This window comes from Brassica napus, chromosome C1, assembly GCF_020379485.1.
Source record: "Brassica napus cultivar Da-Ae chromosome C1, Da-Ae, whole genome shotgun sequence".
Lineage (NCBI taxonomy): Eukaryota > Viridiplantae > Streptophyta > Magnoliopsida > Brassicales > Brassicaceae > Brassica > Brassica napus.
In genome coordinates, this window is record NC_063444.1 from 40308745 (window position 1) to 40333568 (window position 24824).

At 30.6% G+C, this 24824-nt stretch overlaps 2 protein-coding genes and 1 long non-coding RNA gene across 4 annotated transcripts; 1 reads left to right on the top strand and 2 right to left on the bottom strand.

Moving 5' to 3' along the window:
* Positions 1–856: 856 nt before the first annotated feature.
* LOC106355570 (sugar transport protein 10-like) lies at positions 857–5420 on the bottom strand. The gene is made up of 3 exons (XM_013795491.2): positions 4324–5420; positions 3538–4164; positions 857–1814 (listed from the first exon to the last, which is right to left on the bottom strand). Exons 1-3 carry the CDS (start codon positions 4783–4785, stop codon positions 1368–1370), a joined length of 1536 nt encoding a protein of 511 aa, XP_013650945.2. The 5' UTR covers positions 4786–5420; the 3' UTR covers positions 857–1367.
* Positions 5421–13445: 8025 nt separating this feature from the next.
* On the top strand, positions 13446–15876 carry LOC125580254 (sugar transport protein 10-like). The gene is made up of 3 exons (XM_048744503.1): positions 13446–14162; positions 14322–14948; positions 15371–15876. Exons 1-3 carry the CDS (start codon positions 13701–13703, stop codon positions 15815–15817), a joined length of 1536 nt encoding a protein of 511 aa, XP_048600460.1. The 5' UTR covers positions 13446–13700; the 3' UTR covers positions 15818–15876.
* Positions 15877–16526: 650 nt separating this feature from the next.
* Positions 16527–21431, bottom strand: LOC125580255. Of its 2 annotated transcripts, XR_007318016.1 has the most exons (6): positions 20985–21430; positions 20812–20891; positions 20276–20670; positions 18569–19744; positions 18408–18462; positions 16527–18338 (listed from the first exon to the last, which is right to left on the bottom strand). It is a non-coding gene; the product is annotated as an uncharacterized LOC125580255 (long non-coding RNA). The 2 variants fall into 2 exon arrangements; XR_007318015.1 differs by having other exon boundaries at positions 20812–21431.
* Positions 21432–24824: the final 3393 nt, after the last annotated feature.

Genomic DNA, 24824 nt, shown 5'->3' on the forward strand with positions numbered 1-24824 from the left:
ATGTTTAAACTATTTAAAATATTTTCAACTTCAGTTTATACATTAAAAAGTATAAAATTATTTTAAAATTTACAAAAATATCTTTTAATTATTAATTTATAAATATTTTATTTATTCATAAGGTTTCAAAATTTTATTGGTTATATCCGTTTATGAAACTTTGTATTTATCATCACTCTAGTTTCTTTTATATTTTTGTACAAATATACATCAAATTATACCAAAACAAATTACAAGAATATAGTTTACATATTTAAGATGAAGAACTCAACTAATGCAATGAATAAAAATAATCAATTTTTTCCTGAACTAAAATAATTATATATTATACTTCAATCTGAAGAAATATATGATTTGAATATAACCCACAAAATGAGTAGCTGGAACGATCCAAAGTTTTATACACAAAATAAAAATTTAATTAAAAATAATAAAATATTATTATTTATAATTATATTTTATTTATTTTTATACATAATTTTTATAAATTATGGAATGGCTCAAACTTATATAACTGAAATTGAAATATTAAATACTGCTACAATTAAGTTTTTGTAAAATGATATATATATATATATATATATATATATATATACAATAATTTTGATAATATTATGTATATGTTTATTTATGTAATTTTAAATCGATCAATACTTTATTTTATTTTTATTTGATTCTCAAAACAACATATATCTACTTGTACTTATATATAAATAAATTCAAAACAAAAACTAGTAAGCTATAAAATTAACGGTTTAGGGCCTATGGATTATTGTTGTGAGTTTAGAGTTTATGATTCCTGATTTACGGTTAGAGTTTTATAATTTTCTTTTGAGGGTTATGGTATATTGCTAAGAGTTTAGGATTTAAAGTTTATGATTTTTCATCACCAGTCATTTGATAATAATCTGGCTATTAAAGTATATGTACTTTGAAATGTTATATTCTAACCTCTACAGATTATATTAGTCGGATATATAACTGCATAATTATCTTGTTTATGGTTTAGGGATTATTTCTTTGGGTTTAGGATTCATGATAGTGTTTGAGTTTATGCTTTCTTAGTTATGTTTATGGGGGTTTACTGATTATTCTGTTAGGATCTAGAGCTTAGGGTTTAGATTTATCTTTTATGGAATACTGTTTAGGGTATATTTAATAGGATTTTGATTTATGGTTTCATTGTTAGTATTCAACTTCGAGGAATCCTAAACCATAAACATATAGAGTGTGATTGGGTAAAACGAGCGTAGGAGAATGAGTAAAATTAGTAGAGGAAATGATATAATAAAAAATTAAGACTAGCGCAACAACCCGGAATTGAGAAACATATATGCCCAAACTAATTCCACTTAAAACGAATTTGTTTAGTTTTCATCATTTCCACCAATAACTGCATCATCTGGAATGTAATTTTTCCAGAACCAATGTTGCTTCCAAACTCTTCCCATCTCTTCAATGGGAACACCTCTAGTCTCCGGAAACAAAAAGTAGATGAAGATGGTCATGATGGCAACCATGCCTGCAAAGAAGTAGAAGAGACCAAACTTCATGTGACAAAGCATTGTCAAGAAGAATTGACCGATGAGGAAAGTGAAGAACATGTTGACTGAGACGTTGATGGCTTGTCCAGCTGGTCTGATTTCCAATGGACATATCTCACTGGGTACTAACCAACCCAATGGACCCCATGACCATGCAAATCCCGCAACGTACACACATATGAAAACAAGAATCCAGTCTGCTGTTGCGGGTGTCAAGGTTCCGGTTCCCGTGGTTCCGAATTTTAAACCGATAAATGAACCAACAAGAATCTGAAAAGATAAACAAAACATGCATCAATCATATATGTGACTTTGTTTAGGAAAAAGAAAGAAAGAAATATATATACACCCTAATAAATTACATATTATTTTCAAGAAATTATGGTTCTTTTTACAGTTTCCATGTTCAGGTTGTAATGATTTTTAAAAAGAAAAAAGTAATTTAATCATCTAAATATTCAAGAAATTATTCTGGTCCTTTAAAAACATGTGTTGTTAAATTGTCATTGTTTTGATGAAAAATATACTTTCCATTTTCCATATATGTATCTAAAATATTTCTGGTCCCCTAAATGTCGGAACCGGCTATATCCTTTAGAGCATGATTAACCCCGGAATCTTAAGATGTGATTCTTAGCGGAAGTTAAGAAACTGTTTTTTAATTTTTAACTAAAAAACCTAAGAACCGCTTCTTAAATAAGGACTTTAAGAACCGCTTCTTAGTTTTTTAGTTAAAAATTAAGAAACAGTTTCTTAACTTCTGCTAAGAACCATACTCTAAGAACTCCGGGTTAATGATGGTCTTATATATTAAAGGAGAAGCATTGTAATAAATACATTCACACTGTAATAGACACGTACGTGCCAACCTCACAATGATTTGATAATAAATATGCTAACGCGTTCATACTATATTCATAAATGTGTTCACAATATATATTTCGTATTTTTTAATATAAAACTCACATGCATGGTTCCAATAAAATTTTGGATTTTTCGGTTCGAATAAAAAAAATAACAAATTAAAAGCTAAACTATATAAAGATATATATATATATATATATATATTATTTTTATTATTTACGGATAAAATTGGGAAAAATATTTATAAATTTCGATTTGATTCGTTATCCGTTTTGATTTGAACCAAAAAATATGGATATCCATAACTCTACGAAGCAAATCAAATACTAAAATACAATTAAAAAAAGCAAATCACTAATACCTATATTTTTAAGAACGAATATCTAATTCGATATGTTATATGCATATATATACATATATGTACATAATTATATATATATATATGTTATATATATTATAGTTTATATAAGTTTTACAATATTCTTATGAATTAAATTTATTATATGAGGTATTAAAATTTATAAAGTTAAATAATATTTTATTTTTGTAATAAAATGTTATTATTAAAATTTTCAATTATTTTAAAATTTTTTATTTTATCTACGGATCAAATCGGATATTCTTTAAAATTCTAAATTATTTCTTTCACTACTGACCAAATTGTAGTAAAATGATTTGTCTTAATAATTTTCTTTTCTTTTTCTTGAACTATTATCCGCTTACAAACTATGATATGAAACCATTGGTTCGACATGACGACTATCTAAAATTCATAACATGAAAATAAACAAATAATAGTAATTTTTGGTTTTTACCGAAAAAACTAAAAAATCAAACATTCTAACCGAATAAACAAAAATAAATATTAATTTAAAATAATAGTTATATTTTAGGAGATTAAAAAACCAAAAAATAATTTAAAACCGAACTGATATCCAGATTAAACAAATTTAATGTGTTTTTATTAAAAATAACGAAATTAATAATCACATCCCGCGCAAGGCACGGATTATTAGCTAGTTACGATTGTTGTGCATGCAAATGGATGTTGTATGATTAGAGTGGAAAAGCTAATGCAAACACAAATAAAGATAGAAAGAATTGAAGGCTATGTAAAACTGATTTGTACCTGACATATGAACATTTGAATGCCACCTTCAAGGAAAAGAAACCTTCTTCCAAATCTATCAACCGAGTATAGGGAGACAAAGGTCGCGAGCACGTTAACTACACCGGTTATTACAGCCGACATAAGAGCAGCATCATCTCCAAAACCAAGAGTCTTGAAGAGAACAGGAGCGTAGAACATAATGACATTAATTCCAGTAATCTGCTGGAAAAAGGGAATGGCCGAGCAGAAGACTAAAGCCGGTCTGTATTTGCTCTGCCTGATGTTTTTCCATGGATGTTCTACCTTTTTAGCAGCTTGACATGCATCGCGTATATCTTGAAACTCATGGTCAACGTTTTCCGTTCCTCGTACTTTCTTCAACATTTGTTTTGCTTCCTCGTATTTGCCTCTCTCAAGCATTGAGTTTGGTGTATCGGGCAAAAAGAATGATCCGATCACCATAAGAATTGCTGGAACAGCTGCTAAACCTAAAGAAACCCTCCACCCATTTTTAGCCATATTAGATGTTCCATAGTTGATCAGATTCGCCACCAAGATTCCAGACGTAATAGCCACCTGGAAACAAATGTTTAGCGCTCCTCTTATCTTTGCTGGAGCCATTTCCGAGAGGTAAACCGGAGTTGACTGAAAAGAAAAACAATTCTTATTGAGAATCAGCATAGACAATATACATACATGATTTTATTTTTGTGGTCACAAAGTTCCGGACCTTTGGTCTATATAATGTTGCATGAGGCATATCACATATATATTTAGATGATATACAACAAATTTAGACCTAACCTGATTAGCAAATCCCACACCTACACCGAGCAAAAGTCTACCGATGATGAGCATTGTGACATTAATGGCAAAGGCGTTGATCAGTGCACCGGTGAGGAAAGCAAGTCCACCGGTAAACATGGAAACCTTTCGTCCATACTTCCTAGTAACAACCGAAGCCACAAAGGAAGCTACCAAAGCTGCTAAGTAGAGAGAAGAAGTAAACAATTGGAGCTTTTGGTCATCAAATTTGCAGTAAGCCGTCTCGTGCTTCGCCTTTACCCTTTGCTTCTCTAATTGTGGGAAGAACTTGCTAAGAAACTCATCCATTGAGGTCACACCTCCTGAGATTCCAAGGTCATAACCAAAGAGGAGACCTCCCATGGCCGCAACCATACATGTTATGACAACGAAAACTGTGACTCCTCCTTCATAATCTCTTCCACCATTTCCTCCTTCTGACACAAAAGCTCCTCCTGCCATTTTTGTTTTTGCTTTTGTGCTTAGAAGAAAGGAAGCAAGGAATGTTGTGGCTTAATTTGAAAATGGGATTCACTTTGTGATCCGATCCTTTAAATAGATAATATAATGACACTATAATTAGGGGTTGGATTACGTGTATTGTGTAATAAATTTTCATCTTATCTTTGTTTGGCTTACGATTAAGAGAAGTAGCTTTGTTAGTAACAAGAGTTGGTTAACGTTAGACACCAAGTTTCATGCAGAGTTTTTACTGTATTTGACTGTTTGTTATACAGTTTTCTTTCCTAGACCTTATTTATCTTTTCACTTGTATATAAAAATATAAGACAGTATATATTCATAACGATCATGAAAAGTAGAATCGTGGCATTTAGTTATTTACAACTGTTCTCGTTGTTCTAGCTAGGCTGGGCGTTCGGGTCTTCGGGTCGGGTTTGGGCCGGTTCCTTTCATGTCCGGGTCTTTCGGGTCCTAAATATTTAGACCCAATAGGTACTTAGAAATTTTCGGGTCGGGTTCGGGTCGGAATCGGTTCGGGTCTATAATTAAAATACCCATAAAATATCTGTAATTTTTCGGGTCCATATCGGGTCCGGATTGGATTCGGGTATTTAGGATCTAAAAAGGACATGGCATACCCAACGCGATCAAATTTAGTCGATATTTGTCATATATATCTAAAATTTTACAAAATAACTTAAATAAAACTATTAATAATTAAAATAAAACAGTTTTAAAGTCTAAATTTTACATTTTAAAGCTTCATATTACTTAAAAAATGTTACAAAATAATAACAAATATTGTTAACAAAAGATATTTCAACTAAATCATAAAATAATATATATAAAATAGAACAAAAAATCATAGTTTTAGATATACGTTTTTTTTAAGTCGGGTACAAATCGGTTCTTTTCGGGTCGGATTTATTCGGGTCCGGGTCTATTCGGGTCGGTTCTTTTCGGTTCCGGTTCTTTCGGGTAAAAGAAATTTAGACCCAAAAGGTATTTGTAAATTTTCGGTTCGGTTCCGGGTCGGATATTTTTTAGTTGGTTCTGGTTCGGGTTTTCGGGTCCAGGTTAAAATGCCCAGGCCTAGTGCTAGCTACTTAATAGTCTTTTTTAATTTTTATACGTTAAATAGCTTTCAAAAGTTAAAGTGATAAAAATAGATTTCACTAAATGGTTAAATGGGTTTTGAAAATATGACTCAAAAATTATATATTAAATAAAAAAAATATTAACAAATTCAAAATGATAAAATCAAAGATAACGTTTTTGAATTATGTTTCTCAAAATCTATTTTTCAAATTTTCTTTAAATTCTCTTTTCATAATTTTTCTTTTTAATTATTTTTTGTTTTCAAAATTGTTTTTGGGAAAAGATATCTCTTAAAAAAACCTTTAGAAAGATCTTTCTCAACGTGTATGATATCTTGAATGTCTAAAAAATCATAATTCATGAATGTCTTCATATAAATATGTAAATAGACTTATTGAATAAAACTTGTATATACATTTAGAAATTTTTTCTAAATGTGTATGTTATCTTCCGAAATTTGATGTATATGCATATCTAGAAAAATTGTATTTATCATTTTAAAAAACTTACGAAAATGCTTATAAATATATATAATATATTTATATAATATATATATCAAATATAGGAAGGCCTTTCAAAAACTTTAGCAAGATATTATACATATTTAAGAATATCTGACTAAATATACATATAATTCAAATTGAGTAATGTATTCATAAAGGTCTTACTATATATACATTTAAATGTATTTTAAATGGAGTCAATTAGCTCAACATACCTAACTTGAATCAAAATTAGGAAATTACTTCACAGCTGGAAACTCACATTTACTGTAGCAAAAAATACATAAAGTGACCATTTTATATTTTTTGATTGGACACATAAAAGAAGATAGAGGAGTGAAAGCTTCTTCTTCATCATTTATATTTTTCGGCGTAAGATTTCTTCTCATTTTATTCATTGATGTTGATAGCTTCAACTTCTGATGTTCTCTGGTATGGAAAAGCCGTCATTTTAGAATCCCATTTGGCCAAGACGGGTTACTAAGATTTTTTGTCTCCCACCATTGACGGCTTGTAGCTTCCTGCAACATAACTTTGAAGCTAATCCTCTCACCAACACAGCTGAGGAAGGCTCGTATCTCATGCATCCAGCTGGTAAAGAATCAGAAGAGTGGAAGAAAAATCCCTAATTTCAAGTCATTGTTCCTTTCTTCAACTTCCTGTGTCGACTGCTAAAGATTCCTGTAAATTACTAATATGTTAACCTAAGAAGTTGAACGCTACATTTTATCGTGTTATATGAATTGTTAGTGGGTAACTTATTAATCCCAAGGTATGCTGCCAATGAATATATCGATCGATGCTTTGTTAGCGAGCTATATTTACATGTAAAGAGTAAAAGAATCATTAGCATATATAGAAGTAAATACTCAGATCAATCTAATATGTTTCCTACCATCTAAAACATAATGTTAAACGCAAAATAATAGTTTATATATAATACGATAACTGTTAACCAATAAGAATGTAGAAGCTAAAGAGATAATGACAGAATTATTCCGCTACCTTAAGTTTTAACATCTAACAAATTATGTATCAACTAACTAAAATTATTTCCAATATTTTACCATCCATTTAAATAGGCGGCAACAAATCTTAGTAACAGCTAATCATTTATGTATTAACTAATACTTTGTATTATCTAAACAACTATTTATCAATTACCATCACCCACGGTTTGTTAACATATAACAAAAACATTTATCAGCTCACAGTACCAAATACATAGCAACTAACCATATATTTAAGTTAACAACAACTTAAACTGTTAAATCGTATCTACAACACTCGCAGTTGAAATGTGTTAGATCCATGTCCTCATCTCAATCTCAGTAAGAATCCATTCTTTCTTTAACTCGTGAATCAAAAATATCTCTATGACATGCCATGAAATCAATTTAAATCTTCCATATCATGACCGATTGGAACTAACCGCCGGAGTAAATACATAATGATCTCGTCGATCGAGAGAGACGTACTCGTTAGGACCATATGATGTGTTGAACAGAGAAAATATATGATATGTAGCCAAAAAGAGAGACGCAGTGGTAAAAAGTTGGCTCTAAACCTCGTCATGAACATTATCCTAGGTACGACAAGGCTTGGCGACTGTTTCAATCAAGGTAATCGTTTTCATCTGCCGTTTTCAAGAAGGTATAGGAGACGACAACAATAACAGAGGAGAAAAGACGAGGGCGGTGGTGAATTAAATCTTGTTTACGGAAGAAGAAATATACAAATGAAATCATTAGAAATAGAAGTGAACATGATTTTTAGAGAAATGTATCTCCTCTAACGCTCTCTCCTCCCTCATCAAAGAAGAAGACTCTGCCGGTGGTGTTTGCTCGGCCAGCGTCTGTCGGCTCTCGAGCAACGGCGTTGAGCCTGTCCTAGTATCTTGTTTCGTTGTAAGGTCCTCGGTCTCCTTGTTGTGAGATGAAGCAATGGTCCACCATGTGAGCTGAGGTTTGTTGTAGGCGTATGTGTCCCAGATCTGAGAAGGTATGATGCAGCAGTGACTCTTTCAACCCAGCCAGTGGCTTCCTGTCCTAATGGCTCAGATCTATCCGCCCCCTTCCTTTGTGTAGGCGCGTGAAGCGCGTGAATCACCCGGGTTTCGGTGCGGTGTTTAAGCGAGTCTTGTGGCTCTCCTCTCTCATGGTGGTGGCTCTGTTCCAACTTCTTATCCTGCAAGTGGATCGGGTTTTCTTTTTAGATAGTCTTATGGTTTAAGGTCCTCTCCCTCTCTAGATGTACTCAAATCTGGTCTATAGCTTCAGTCCTATATGGATTGAGCGGAGAAGATGAAATTGGACTCCATTGACACAGATCTTGTCAGATCTGTGATTAGGTGGTTGGTGTTTGGAAGGATTGTTGGGCCTTGCCGAAGTTTGAAGGCGTGTCTGAGGCGCGTGGAGAGTCCTATCAAAGGCCAATGGCAAGTTTTCGTTGGATTTGGAGGACAAGCTACAGTGACGGTTTTCTATGGCTAACAGACCGATTTCTTTTCTTTTGATCAGTAGTATTGTTTCTCATCTAGGGTTTTTAGTTTATGGTCTGTTTTGATGTCTTTGTTTTGTCTAGGCTCTGATCTTTTGCCTCAAAAATCTTCGTTCTAGTTTGGCTCTGGGGTCATAATATTTTAACCGCCGGCTAGTGTCTGGCGTGTCTTTTAATCGCCGGCTTGGTTTGGACTTTAGATCTTATGTATCATCTTGTAATCCCTGGTGTTCGGGTTTGAAATATTATGATTAATAAAACCTCATATAACAAAAAAAACAGAAGTGAACATGTTGCTGAGAATTGTAAGGAGATAGAGGAGAGAGACATAAAGGTGGGTGAATGATATTATTGGATTATCAAATTGTAACGGTATTATTAATAGTGAAATGTTGTGTACTTAATTATGGCTTTTTATGGGTATATGGAACGTAAATACTCTTTTAAATACATATTTATAAAAGTTTTCCTAAATATTATGAAAATATTATACTTACTTATCAATATATTATTAAATCTTAGAAAGTTATTAAACTTATTCAGGAATATCTTCATAAATTCAAATTCAGAAATATATCATACACATTCAAAAATGTATTCCTTAACTTTTTATTAATAAAAATCATTTCCAACAAAATTGAAACAAAAAAAATTGAAAACAAATTAAAAAAAAACGAAAATATTTTGATCTTTGTATATATGTTTTTGAAATATTTTTATTTGTATATATCTGTAAAGTATGGGTATAATTATTATTTACCACTTTCAAATTCGTAAATTTCAATTTTTTTAATAAATATATATTATACAAGTATGGGTACAATCTGTTATATATATATGGGGAATTGGGTTGTATAATTTTCAAACAAATTATAATTCATTTGATAACTACAATCTGTTACAGTATTTTATGTAATAATGTTATATTACCCTGAAATTTAACCTGTGTAACCTGCTGAAAATTATTTATTAAAATAAATATTAAATAAATGATTTAATAAATTGTGGTTATCATTGATGCACATCTCTTTCTTTTCTTCTTCCTCTTCTCCTCCAATCTCTGTTTTTTTTTTCATACATACGAACACAAACCAGTTCATCTCAAGACGAAGAAAGAGCATGGATTCTGGGCTTGTAGAATTGAGTTTGGAGGAGAAGATTGCATAGTAGAAAACGACGAGGTGACGTCACGATTTCTTTTTTTTTTAGTCTCTTTAATGTTGTTGATCTTGATTTTCTTCGTTGTTATTTAAATTGTTATAATATGATGTATTGATATGGTATGGTGAAAAATAATTACTCTGGACCAGTGAATGCGTGTATCACCATGTCTGCAAAAAGAGGACGATGTGAAGAAAATGAACTCGTCGACTATACTATATGTAGTGAAAGAAAATTATAGTCTAGTACGATTCTTATATTTTTGTACCATTCGCAAGTACCAAACTAAATAGTATGCTACATTTGTTATATTATTGTACCATCGATTGTTTGATAAATTCATTATTTATCAATTTCTGGTTTACAACTATATGTACTATACTATGTATTTTTTCTATACTATTTGGGTTTAGAGTTTATACTTGGGTTTAGGGTTTAGTGATTAAGATTTAGGGTTTAGTATTTGGAAGGTAGGGGTTGAGGTTTGGGTTTAATGACTGTATTATGTATGTTCCATTTGACGATTAATAAAGAGTGTTTTATTTTACTCACCAATTTGTACTATACTATGTATTTTGTTCCATTCTATTTGGGCTTAGAGTCCATATTTGGGTTTACGGTTTAGTGATTAGGATTTAGGGTTTAGTATTTGGAAGGTGGGAGTTTATGTTTGGGTTTAGTGATAGCATTTTTGGGTTTAGTATTCAAAAGTTAGGTCTGAGTTTAGCATTGAGGAGTTGTGTGTTGGATTGGAGTCCTATACTATTCAAAAATTAGATTTGGATTTAGTTTAATATTACATAATATTATATATTATTTTCAGATTTTGATAATTGAGTTTAGGGTTCAGTAATTAAGGTTTAGGGTTTAGTATTTAGATGGAAAAGTGATGTTTAAAGTTTAGGGTTTAGTATTTAGGAGTTGAGGCTTGGAGTAAAGTTTAGTATTTACTAGATGTGAGTGAATTTTGAATCTTATTATATTTCACTGATATGGTATAGAAAAATCAGATGCATATTTATGTGTTAAACAAAAGTGTGGTATTGGTTGTATTACGTATGATAATTAATTGTGGAGTGTCAAATTGTTGATGTCATCAACTTTCTCTTTTTATTACGGGCAACTTGAACAAAAAAAAGTAATACCGGCTTAAACTTAACATAATTGTTATGGATTTAATTATGTCAAAATCAATGCTCTGCACTTAATTTCCTTTTCAAATTTGGTCATTTGGCAAATTCACCTTATATATATTATACAAGTGAAAAGATAAATAAGGTCTAGGAAAAAAAACTGTATAACAAACAGTCAAATACAGTAAAAACTCTGCATGAAACTTGGTGTCTAACGTTAACTAACTCTTGTTACTAACAAGCTACTTCTCCTAATCGTAAGCCAAACAAAGATAAGATCAAAATTTATTACACAATACACGTAATCCAACCCCTAATTATAGTGTCATTATATTATCTATTTAAAGGATCGGATCACAAAGTGAATCCCATTTTCAAATTAAGCCACAACATTCCTTGCTTCCTTCCTTCTAAGCACAAAAGCAAAAACAAAAATGGCAGGAGGAGCTTTTGTGTTATTTTGAAAATATAGAAAAGAAAACTAAAATTTAAAATCTTATTAACTGAAATTAGTAAATAATTTTAATTAAGGCAATGAGATATAATATTTAAAATTCATTAAGGGTAGCTCAGTAAATAAGAATCGTAAGAATTAGTGTGATCAAAACATATAGGAAATTAACTTATCAAATAATATTATAGAGATTTTAAAATATTAAATATTAAAATAATAGTTTTTTTATCTTAAACATATAGTTAGAGAAGTACCCTAGAATAGCAATAAAAAAAATTTATCACAAAAATAGTTTCCAAAGATCAAAATAACCAAAATAGGTTGCATTAAAGAGGTAAATAATAATTATACCCGTACTTTTTAGGTATATAAAAATAGAAAATATTAATAAAAAATTTGAAATGAATATATTTTCGAATTTTTAAATTTCGTTTCAATTTGTTTTTAACATTTTTAGGAAAAGATTTTTATTAACAAAAAGTTTAAAAATACCTTCTTAAATGTGTACGATATCCTTCAGAATTTGAGTTTATTAAGACATTCCTAAATAAGTATAATATCATTCTAAGATTTAATAAGATATTGATAAATAAGTATAAAATTTCAAAAAAAATTAGAATTTTGTTTTATAAATATGTATTTAAAATACATTTATGCATATATAGTCAGACCTTTATGAATACATTACTCAACTTGAATTATATGTATATTTTTAGTCAGATATTCTTAAATATGTATAACATCTTGCCAAAGTTTTTGAAAGGTTTTCCTATATTTGATACCCAAATTTTATAAAGATATTATACATATTTATAAGCATTTTCGTAAGTTATTTAAAATGATATATTAAAGAATATTTTCCTAAATATGCATATACATCAAATATAGAAGATAACATACACATTTAGGAAAAAAAATCTAAATTTATGTACAAGTTTTATTCAATAAGTCTATTTACATATTTATGAAGACATTCATGAATTAGGAATTATTATTTTTCGCAAATTCAGAAAGATGTCATACACGTTAATATTTTTCTAAGTTTTTTAAGAACTATTTTTCCCCAAAAAATACATTTGAAAACAAAAAAAAAATTAAAAACGAAAACTTCTGTAAAGAGAATTTAAAGGAAATTTAATAACAGATTTTGAAAAATAAAATCAAAAAATTATCTTTGATTTTATCATTTTGAATTTTATAATATTTAATTATTATCTTATTTAATAAATATTTAATTAAAATTATAAAATGAGGATATAATTTTTATTTAACCATTTAATGAAATCTATTTTTATCACTTTAACTTTTGAAAGCTATTTAAAGAACAAAAACAAAAAAAAAAGACTATTTAGTAGCACCAGGGCCGGCTTAGATAGGGGCGAGCGGTGCGACCGCCCCTGGTCCAATTTGTTGTCCCCCTATTTTTTAATAGATAAGGGTCCAATTTGTTTTTAAAAATACATGTATTTTAATATTAAAAATAAGAAAAGGGTGCCAATGTTTTTTATATGAAAGTATTTTTTTATTTCCATAAATTTATTTTTAAAAACATTTCTGGTATTTTGGAAAAAACATATATCTATTAGATTTTTTAAAGAAAAATAATTGTTTAAGGAAAAAAACATATATCTATTAGATTTTTAAAAGAAAAATATTGTCATAGGGTCCATGACACCATTGAGCCGGCCCTGACTAGCACAACAAGAACGGTTGTAAGAAATTAAAAGCCAATATTCTACTTTTCATGATCATTATGAATATATACTGTCTTATATTTTTATACAAATGAAAAGATAAATAGGTCTTAGAAAACGGTATAGCAAATAGTCAAATACAGTAAAAACCATGCATGAAACTTGGTGTCTAACGTTAACCAACTCTTGTTACTAACAAGCTAATCGTAAGCCAAACAAAGATAAGATCAAAATTTATTACACAATGCACGTAATCCAACCCCTAATTATAGTGTCATTACATTATCTATTTAAAGGATCACAAAGTGACTCCCATTTTTAAATTAAGCCACAACATTCCTTCCTTCCTTCTAAGCGCAAAAGCAAAATAAAAATGGCAGGAGGAGCTTTTGTGTCAGAAGGAGGAAGTGGTGGAAGAGATTATGAAGGAGGAGTCACAGTTTTCGTTGTCATAACATGTATGGTTGCAGCCATGGGAGGTCTCCTCTTTGGTTATGACCTTGGAATCTCAGGAGGTGTGACATCAATGGATGAGTTTCTTAGCAAGTTCTTCCCACAATTAGAGAAGCAAAGGGTAAAGGCGAAGCACGAGACGGCTTACTGCAAATTTGATGACCAAAAGCTCCAATTGTTTACTTCTTCTCTCTACTTAGCAGCTTTGGTAGCTTCCTTTGTGGCTTCGGTTGTTACTAGGAAGTATGGACGAAAGGTTTCCATGTTTACCGGTGGACTTGCTTTCCTCACCGGTGCACTGATCAACGCCTTTGCCATTAATGTCACAATGCTCATCATCGGTAGACTTTTGCTCGGTGTAGGTGTGGGATTTGCTAATCAGGTTAGGTCTAAATTTGTTGTATATCATCTAAATATATATGTGATATGCCTCATGCAACATTATATAGACCAAAGGTCCGGAACTTTGTGACCACAAAAATAAAATCATGTATGTATATTGTCTATGCTGATTCTCAATAAGAATTGTTTTTCTTTTCAGTCAACTCCGGTTTACCTCTCGGAAATGGCTCCAGCAAAGATAAGAGGAGCGCTAAACATTTGTTTCCAGGTGGCTATTACGTCTGGAATCTTGGTGGCGAATCTGATCAACTATGGAACATCTAATATGGCTAAAAATGGGTGGAGGGTTTCTTTAGGTTTAGCAGCTGTTCCAGCAATTCTTATGGTGATCGGATCATTCTTTTTGCCCGATACACCAAACTCAATGCTTGAGAGAGGCAAATACGAGGAAGCAAAACAAATGTTGAAGAAAGTACGAGGAACGGAAAACGTTGACCATGAGTTTCAAGATATACGCGATGCATGTCAAGCTGCTAAAAAGGTAGAACATCCATGGAAAAACATCAGGCAGAGCAAATACAGACCGGCTTTAGTCTTCTGCTCGGCCATTCCCTTTTTCCAGCAGATTACTGGAATTAATGTCATTATGTTCTACGCTCCTGTTCTCTTCAAGACTCTTGGTTTTGGAGATGATGCTGCTCTTATGTCGGCTGTAATAACCGGTGTAGTTAACGTGCTCGCGACCTTTGTCTCCCTATACTCGGTTGATAGATTTGGAAGAAGGTTTCTTTTCCTTGAAGGTGGCATTCAAATGTTCATATGTCAGGTACAAATCAGTTTTACATAGCCTTCAATTCTTTCTATCTTTATTTGTGTTTGCATTAGCTTTTCCACTCTAATCACTAAAACATCTGTTTGCATGCACAACAATCATAAATATAGCCGGTTCCGACATTTAGGGGACTAGAAATATTTTAGATATATGGAAAGTGTATTTTTCATAAAAACAATGTCAATTTAACAACACATGTTTTTAAAGGACCAGAATAATTTCTTGAATATTTAGATGATTAAATTACTTTTTTCTTTTTTAAAATCATTACAACCTGAACATGGAAACTGTAAAAAGAACTATAATTTCTTGAAAATAATATGTAATTTATTAGGGTGTATATATATATTTCTTTCTTTCTTTTTCCTAAACAAAGTCACATATATGATTGATGAATGTTTTGTTTATCTTTTCAGATTCTTGTTGGTTCATTTATCGGTTTAAAATTCGGAACCACGGGAACCGGAACCTTGACACCAGCAACAGCAGACTGGATTCTTGTTTTCATATGTGTGTACGTTGCTGGATTTGCATGGTCATGGGGTCCATTGGGTTGGTTAGTACCCAGTGAGATATGTCCATTGGAAATCAGACCAGCTGGACAAGCCATCAACGTCTCAGTCAACATGTTCTTCACTTTCCTCATCGGTCAATTCTTCTTGACAATGCTTTGTCACATGAAGTTTGGTCTCTTCTACTTCTTTGCAGGCATGGTTGCCATCATGACCATCTTCATCTACTTTTTGTTTCCGGAGACCAGAGGTGTTCCCATTGAAGAGATGGGAAGAATTTGGAAGCAACATTGGTTCTGGAAAAGTTACATTCCAGATGACGCAGTTATTGGTGGACATGATGAAAGCTAAACCAATTTGGTTTAAGTGGAATTGGTTCGGTCATATATGTTGATCAATTATGAGTTGTTTTCACGTTAATACTGCCTAGATAATTTGTTAATTACTTGATTTATTGTCTTATATATATATATGCGAAGCTTTTTTATATTCATTTACATATTTTGTCTACATTTTCTTGGTCTTGTAAGTCCCTTATCTCACTACAAGAAAACATCAATTTTGTAACTACAAGAATAGTTGGAAGATAGTTGCAACTATAGATATTATGACTATTTTGCAACTACTTGATTCAGTTAGAAATAGCTCGTCGCAAATAATGTTGGTTGCAAATTAGTCCCAAAAGAGCGACTGAAGTAAGACTATATAGTTAGTGGTATATTAGCAACTCCTTTGTAACTAAGGTCGCAGTTGCAAAAAATAATTTGAGACCACGGTTTTGGTCTTCTATTAGTTAGTAAATAGTAGTTGCTAGTTAGTCTCTTTTTACTTGCGACTAATTTAAAACACTAGGGATAGTTTTTGCATTTTAATCTATTTTTGTCCCTTGCTTACTAATATAGCATTCAGTTTTTCAATGCATTTTATCTTCACTATCTCCTCTTGTCTTGTTTACATTTGTTTTCGCTTTCTGTCGTTTGATTTGTCTTAATTTTGGCTTGTGTAATAACTTAACCCTGCTAATTCTTCTTTCATTCTTTATTGATTGATATTTTTATCTCGCTTAGCTCTGTGTTGCCACTAATTTGCTCGAATCATTTTTCATCATCTGCTTCGTATTCTTTATATATTCATTAACTATTGTCTCCAATCTCTTTAAATCCTAAAAATCATACATGTTCTTTTGTTTATTAAATCACATATTAAATATTGTTGAAACTGTTTATTTAGTCTAATAAATCCTTACGATTATAACTAAGATGATGGATAAAAGACTGATTATAATTTAGTTGAAATTAAAGTCTAAAGCAGAAGTTATTAAACTTGCAATCCTTCTTTTTGTCATCCAATATAGCTTTAGTCAAATCAATTATATTGATTTAGAAAACCCATAAGCTATTTCAATCCCAAACAACAAAAAAACAGGCGCATTTGTTATTGACGCTGCGGCGGATTTCTTTTACTATAAACATAATTTCTTGTCACAACTGTTAATAAACCCAAATGTGTTTACAAAAGCTACCCATATAAGAGTTTCATACTCATTTCTCTTTCTCCAGTCATCTCCTATGTTAGTAGCTATCATAATACAATCATCAAACAAATGACATATCTCTTGGTTCCATATAGAATATGCAAAAGGACTGTTTTCTGTAGACTCCATGATCACTGAGTATTATAAATATCAAACTCTGTCTATGGTCTATTTATATGTTAAGAAAATGCCTCGAAATGTAGCTTCCAAATAATGATTTCCAGGTCAACACATTGCATGTTAACCTCCACAATGGGATCAGCGGATCTGCAGATACCGCTACATGTCGAGTTGAACGCAGCTACACATATGTTCCTTGCTTGTGCCTTTCATTCACAATCTGTAATTCTCCCAAGAACCAGAATCAATGTTAAATGAGGTAAAAGTTTTAGAGTCACAACAGACTTTGTATAGCCAAGCCCAATAAACCAAGCACCCAACGTAACATCCCCACTTGCCTATTTGTGCAGAAAATGACTTGATCATTATATAGTAGCACCGAGAAGTTAGATGGAGAATGAGGTATGAATGCAAAGTAGACAAAACAGTTAAAATCTTACTGATTATGAGATAAAAAGAAATCAATTCTCTTGAAATGGCGTATAACTGTCCAATAGCGTAACAGAAGTACTTGTTCCTGTTCTCACCAAACTTCCAATTCTAAATGTATATATAAATCAATTAGAGTTATTGTCAGCACTCTGTTGCGATATTTGTTAGCTAAAATAATCCACCCAACATAATAGGAAAAAGAAACCAACGAAATTGTAAAGCTAACCATCAGCTGAGATGCTTTTGTTGTCCTGACACTTTGCAAGCTTAGTGATTTCACTGTCAAAAGCAACAAACTAAGCAGTCATATACATCCCAGACATTTATTTACAAACGGTTCCTAGCACAGAAAATGCATATTATTATGTTACGGATGATAAGTTTGATGCATATTTCTACTAAACATTTGTGCCTACTGAATTACCTTACAACACCCATTGCATTGTGATTTTGGCATGTTAAAGCTGAGAATCAACATTGGAGCTTGTGTTAGCATTTGGAACATGAAATATAGCACCATCAATTTTCAGTGTTAATTTCATTTACAATAGCTGTGCAAAAGAACTCTGCTAGTAAGGTAATCATGATTAGTAATTCTTTACATCTTAGTGTCGTACAACTTCAAAACGATAGACACTTACAATCGACGACTCTCAAAGATGGACCGCAAACCATCTAACGATATGCTTACCTCGTCGTATAAGTAATCCATGTCACTTTCCTCCCACGGGTAACGTTGCTGGTGCATATCAATTCCCTCCACCTCTTCCTCATCATTAGGATACTCTGCAATATACCCTCTGTAAGGTTCAAATTTATGTCGCTAGAATTATCAGAGAAAGAAATATAAAGTACCCTCCAAATCTTCAGGAGCATCGACATTTTTTTTATTCAATGATCTTCATTCAACCTAATAACCATCAAAATAAAAAGAATGTGAGGCACGTAATCTTCAAAATCCAAGTTTAATGAAGGGAAAAAAAAACTCAGGAAGACATAAAATGTCAAACACTCACTGGCTTCTTCTTCTTTTACTTCTTGGCTCCCGTGAATGAACTGTCAAAACCATCATTATTTGCAGGAAAAAAGATTAAACAAAGCAACTGATGAAAAGAAACAAATATGTTTCACAGCACATAAACTCTTCTTGAACAATCAGGCAACAAATAGTATGTCTCCCGTGTGACTCAGCTGAGTCCTCGATGGCATCCTGAACGACAAATGTCTTCTTCTTCTTGGTTAGATCAAAGGGTGCAAGCTAAGGATGACGATGACCAAAGAAAATTAAAACCACACAATCATGATTTATCAGGCAAAATAAAAGAACCGATGATGAATTTATTAAAGATGGGGAGATGTAGAGACTAAAGAAGAAAAATTGATTCATGAAACTCAAAGAGTCAATCTGTATTTCTTAGATGAGTCATGAACCGATGATTAAAAATTGAAAGCCCTAAACTTCCATTGAAGAGAACGCTTACAGACCAAAGAGGTTTATTGGGCTTTTTTTAACGAATCTCATTTCAAAACGTGAGTTATAAAGTATTTATTAAATCATTAGATAAAATAAATAAGTGTGGGTCCCACAGAGAAAACCGAAGAAGCAAAGGTTTCCGACCATCATAAATATATATTTGTGTCAGCCATCAATGTACAAAGAATCCTTTAGCTCAGTGGTATAATTGTTGTTGTTTAGATCTTAATAACCCGGGTTCGAGTCACAGACTTGACACTTTTTCACACTTTTTAAAAGTGGGATCCACATATTACTGACGTGTCGCATCAGGAGTGATGCAACTGCCCTATTATAATGTAGATTTATAAGTTAGTGGCTAATTTAAGTAACTAATTTGTTACTACAATATTTATTTTTAGTTACAAATTAGTTGCAGTGGTTTGCGACTATTTAGCAGCCACATTATTGATATATGCTTATAAATTAGTTGCATAATTTAGTGACCAATAAAAAATTAAATTGAATTTCTTGTTTAAAAAAAAATATTAATTTAGAAATAAAAATTTATTATAATATTAGTTTTGGAATCAGAATTTATATATTAACTTCGAACTTAATTTGAAAATCAAAAGATAGAAATACAACAATTGAAATATTTTAAATTCCTATAAATGCAGAAGAAGTCGACTTTAAAATCTTTCGTTTCAGTTTCGAACCGGAACCATTAAGACCAAACCTACAAAATGAAAAGATAAAAACAAAGTTACAAGTAAGGCAAGAATGTATAGAAAGCAAAGAAATGAAAAATTGAACCAAACATAATCAAAGCTCAAGATGTCATTACTAAAACAAGAAAACCATAAGTGAGAGAAAGACTTAACATGTCAAATTCAAGCACTGAAACAAATTGTAAGGCTTATGAGCCAAATAAGCAAGTAGTATTCCCAAGAGGTGTCGTACTTTAAGCTAGAACATATCATTATGAAAGTAAACAAACCATAAGTAAGACACAGACTAAACTTGACAAATTCAAGCATTTTAACTAGTCGTAAGGGTAAGGCAAAAACAAATAGATTATCATGAAGTTAATGTAAGAGTTTTAAGGCAGACAAATAAACCAAACACAATAAAAACTTAACCAAAATGAAGTGGATTATCATGACGATGTAACCATAAGTGGTGGAAATCAGCCAAACTATTAAGATATGTTTTAAACACACAACTAAACTCACCAAAATGAAGAGTTTAAGACAAAACCATGACTTACTTTTGCAAATATGAACTGGATATGTGTGTTTGCAGGTATTCTTCTCTGGAATTAGACCGGGCATCATTGGATGGGAAAGGAAAGACCTAATAATCAAATGGATCGCAGGCAAGGAGCTAAGATAAAGTGAGTGCTCACCATTTGACACTTACAAGCTCAAAAAACACCAGACTCCACCGACTGAAGGAACGACATTACCTTCGTACAAATCCACAAATCAAAGAGACCACACAATTTTATTTTATTAAACATCTAGAATTAGAAGAACCCAAATCTACAATATGAAGGAGAAAAGGAGAGAACCCATTACCGAGTGGTGCAGGCTTCTTTCTCCTAACAGGCTTCTTCTGAGGCTGATTGTTGACATAAGCTCCCACTGCTATACTCCCCTCCCTCTGCCACAGTTATCAACCCTTTCATCAGTCTACTAAAATTTAAAAAATTGGTGGCACTTCCTTGACATTTCAACGAACACATGGTGTGCTAAAAAAATGAGAAACAGAAGAACAAAAATAGGGTTAGGCTAAGAATATAACCTGGTGGAGAGGGAACGAGTCCAGTATCTCTCTTGGGTCCATTGATAAAACTAGTTCGAGCCCCTTTCACCGACCACACTCTGTTTCTCAGACACACATCGAAATTAAAACATTGTTAGATTACAGAGCCGAAAACAACAACAAACGGAAGGTTTTTTTTTCCCCAAAATTACAAATTTTCGGCTGCGGAAGGCTTCTCAAGCCTCTTCCTTCTCTGATAAACCTCGACCTGAGGTACTTCTCTGAACCCATCTCCGTCTTCTTCCTCTGATCTAATTATCTCAGACCAAAGATCAACTGTCACCAAACACCAACCTTTTCATGTTATACATAATTCTGAGTATGAAGTGTGATTATCTAAAGACTTTAGCAAACTGGAGTGTGAAGACAATCAAAATTAGGTGAAGAGAAAATTCTGAGATTGGAGTGTGAAGAAAAGAAAAAAATGATGAACATAAAGGTCTAAAATGAAGAAAGACGATTTGGGTATCGAAAATCTATTCCCTAGAAAATGAGCGCTATATTAAAAAACATTGGACCTTAGAGCCAAATTGTGCGACTAAACTGTAACTATCTAAAGGCATATAGTTGCAAAATAGTGACATATGTAAAAGAAAATTACAATGAAATTTACCACTTATTTGCAACGCCTCATGTTTTGCAGTTTCAAATTAGTGGCTAACAAGTAACCCTAACAATACCCTAAACCTTAAATATCATTTATTTGCTTTTTAAACTAGTATATAAGAGAAAACACTTGTTATAAACTTATCAAATTATTAATGTACAATAATCTAATTGATTAACCCAAATCTAAATCATTGCACTTGAATGTATTACAAGTGACTATTTTGTAACTTCTATATGTTTTGCCGTTGCAAATTAGTAGCTAAAGATACTTTTAACTCTAAATTTCATCCTTTTATTTTTAAAACTTATATGTAAAAAGAAATGATTTTATTTAAATAAAATAACTTGAATCATTTTTGTAAAACAATCTAACTGGATAAATGTAAACCTAATCAAAATTACTATACATGAATGTAATACAAATAGATGATACATGTTTGTAAATATTTGTGAATGTATTAAATTTATATAAAAAATACCCATTTATGGGTTTCTTACATTATTCTCTAATGATACATAGTAGAAAATGTGAAAATAATGTATTTTAGACAATTATTGAAACAAATATGATAGTAGTCGCAAAATAGTGACAAAAATTGCTACTAATTTCGACTAAATAAATTTTTAGAAGTTGCAAATAAGTCACAAAATAACTGTATTTATACATATATGTAGCAGACATTACAACTAATTTTTTACTATATCTGGCATGTGTGATATGTTTTCATACCAATATTTAGCCATTGAATTGTTACTCTTTTTACTACAGTAAAAAATGTCACAAAATTGTTGCTACTAATTTTCCACTCCTACAATTCAGTAGTAGCAAAGCAATTACAAATTGAATACACATACTACTATTTTGCAACCACAATATTAAACATACTAATAAAAATGCTATTCTTTTGATTAAAGTCACAAAAGTATAATAAATATGTAGCTACTATTTTGCAACTATGATAATTAAATTATACAAGTAACTGATTTATAACTATTAAATTAAGAATATAAGTTTTAGTTGAACATATATTGCTTTTTTTTTACTACTATTTTGGGACTACATAATTTAGTGACAAGAGAGTTACAAATGAATCCCAAATTAGCAACCGTATTACTACTGCATGTTTTAGTCGAAAAATTGCAACTAAGGTACAACTCATTACACATAATAACATAATAGTTGCAAATCCATTAGAAGGTAGTTTCACATATTTGCCACTACCAACCGTAGTTGCAATTGTAGTCACTAAATTAATGTTTCTTGTAGTGTCTGTTAGATCTTCTAGCTACTTTATTCAACTCGGTCATCTTTTTAACGCTAAACTAGATTCTGATCGGCGGCGCGGTTGAGCGGAATTATTTATATTTGTATTTTTAAAATTATTATTTTATTATCTGATGATGTTTTATAAACTTTGGTTCACGTCAAGATTGTATTGTTTGATTTTTGGTTTGGTTCGGTTCCAGTTCGATTATGGTCTTTAATTTTCCTTTCAAGAGATATAGTCAGTTATTTATGAATAAGGGTTTGGTTTAAGTTTTGTTATTTAAAGTTTTTGGTGTAGTTCATCTAATTCTGCAATAATACTTTATTTACAGTGACATGTGCGCTTGCGCGAATTATTTTTTATTTATAGTTATAAATTAATATTTATATTAAAGAGTATATGATGTTTGTTAAGTATTAAGAGAGTTAAGTATTAAGAGCAGCATTATCGGGTAAAACTGTAAGGAGTTCTAAAAGAAAATAATATAATAATATTCTAACTACATGACTGTATATTCATTTTTTAGAACCTGTTGAACAGTTAACAAAGCTACATCTGTTCTTTTGCCATCCAAACCGGTTCTAAAGAGTTGAGTTTTTAGGATTTTTATTCTTTCTCTCATGTGTTTTTTCTCATGCTTTAATGATTTTATCTTTTCTTTTATTTCTTAGAACTTCTACTAAAACTTAAAATTGGAAGTGCTCTAAGTACATAATAGTAGTCTTCATTTGTTTTTGTGATTGTATTATTAAATAAATGCATTGTTATCGTGTAATTTCCCAACTTAAGAAATGTGTTTTTCTTAGATTACATTTAAAAATGTATGAGTATTTACATTTTTATATTTTTATAAAATATGGGTTTAATCTTTTGGATAAATTTAAATGTTAGAACCACAATATACGTTCACAATTAAAAAAAACATAAAATGTTGTTTATTAAAATACACGTAGTGTTAAAGCCGTCAAAATTATACAATCTCCAGCATATTACTATTGTACATTTAGTATTTCAATTTGTTTAATTTTTGCAAGTCTTTTACGTGATCATATGTGAAGCCAAGTTAGACAATCTATCATGATGATGCTTCCTATTGTTCACCCTATCACCAAGTAAGTTTACGTCCACCTTCTTATTATCATTAAAATATAATTAAAATTAAAATTAATTCACTTTTATTTTAAAAATTAAAATTAAAATCACATAAAATATTATAATTATATTTTACTGATAACTGAAATTTAAATTAATTGCTTTTTGGAAATAAATTTTTTAAAAATATTTTGTTAGAATTGTTTTAGAAATATCATTTGTATTTGAAATAAAAAATAAAATATTAAAATATATCAATAATATTAAAACAGAAGCACTTTTTATATACTTGCAAATTGTGTAGGTTGAACCATTACATTTATTTAATTTCCTATTATTTCTCATACAACTAACTTAGTTATTATTAAATATATATTATATCTAACAAATTATTTTAATATTTCAAAAAAAGATATCTAAAAGTTTCTTTTCGTAAGATTTCATTTTTAAAATATATTTTAATACATTTTTGCTTAAAATGTAAATACACATTTCTTTTTAATATTTACTTTTAAATAAGAAAACTCATAATTTATATTAACTATAATTATAAAAGAAAATTAACTCATTTTTGATTTATAGAATCAGAAATAACATTTCTATAATATCTATATATACATAATTTATATTTGTAATTAAATTACTACACCAATTAATAAATATAAAGTAACTTAATCCATTTATTAACTATTTTGTAAATTATAAAATAACAGAACAACATATATTCATGAATTTTACAACATACTTCAACTTATTAAGCAAATATTAAACTAAGATATGTAAACTAATAAATAATTTCATATTTTAATATGTATATTTAAATTATAAAATTATAAAATAATTCAATATATTTACCAAGTATGAGATGGGTTGAATGACATATAGTTAATTTATATAATAATAAAATAAATTTTGACCAATATGAAAAACTAAAAATAAATTCATACTATAATTTAAATCTATAAAATATAAGTTAAATTGATACGAGGCGGGTTATATAATGAATTATCGTATTTTCATAAA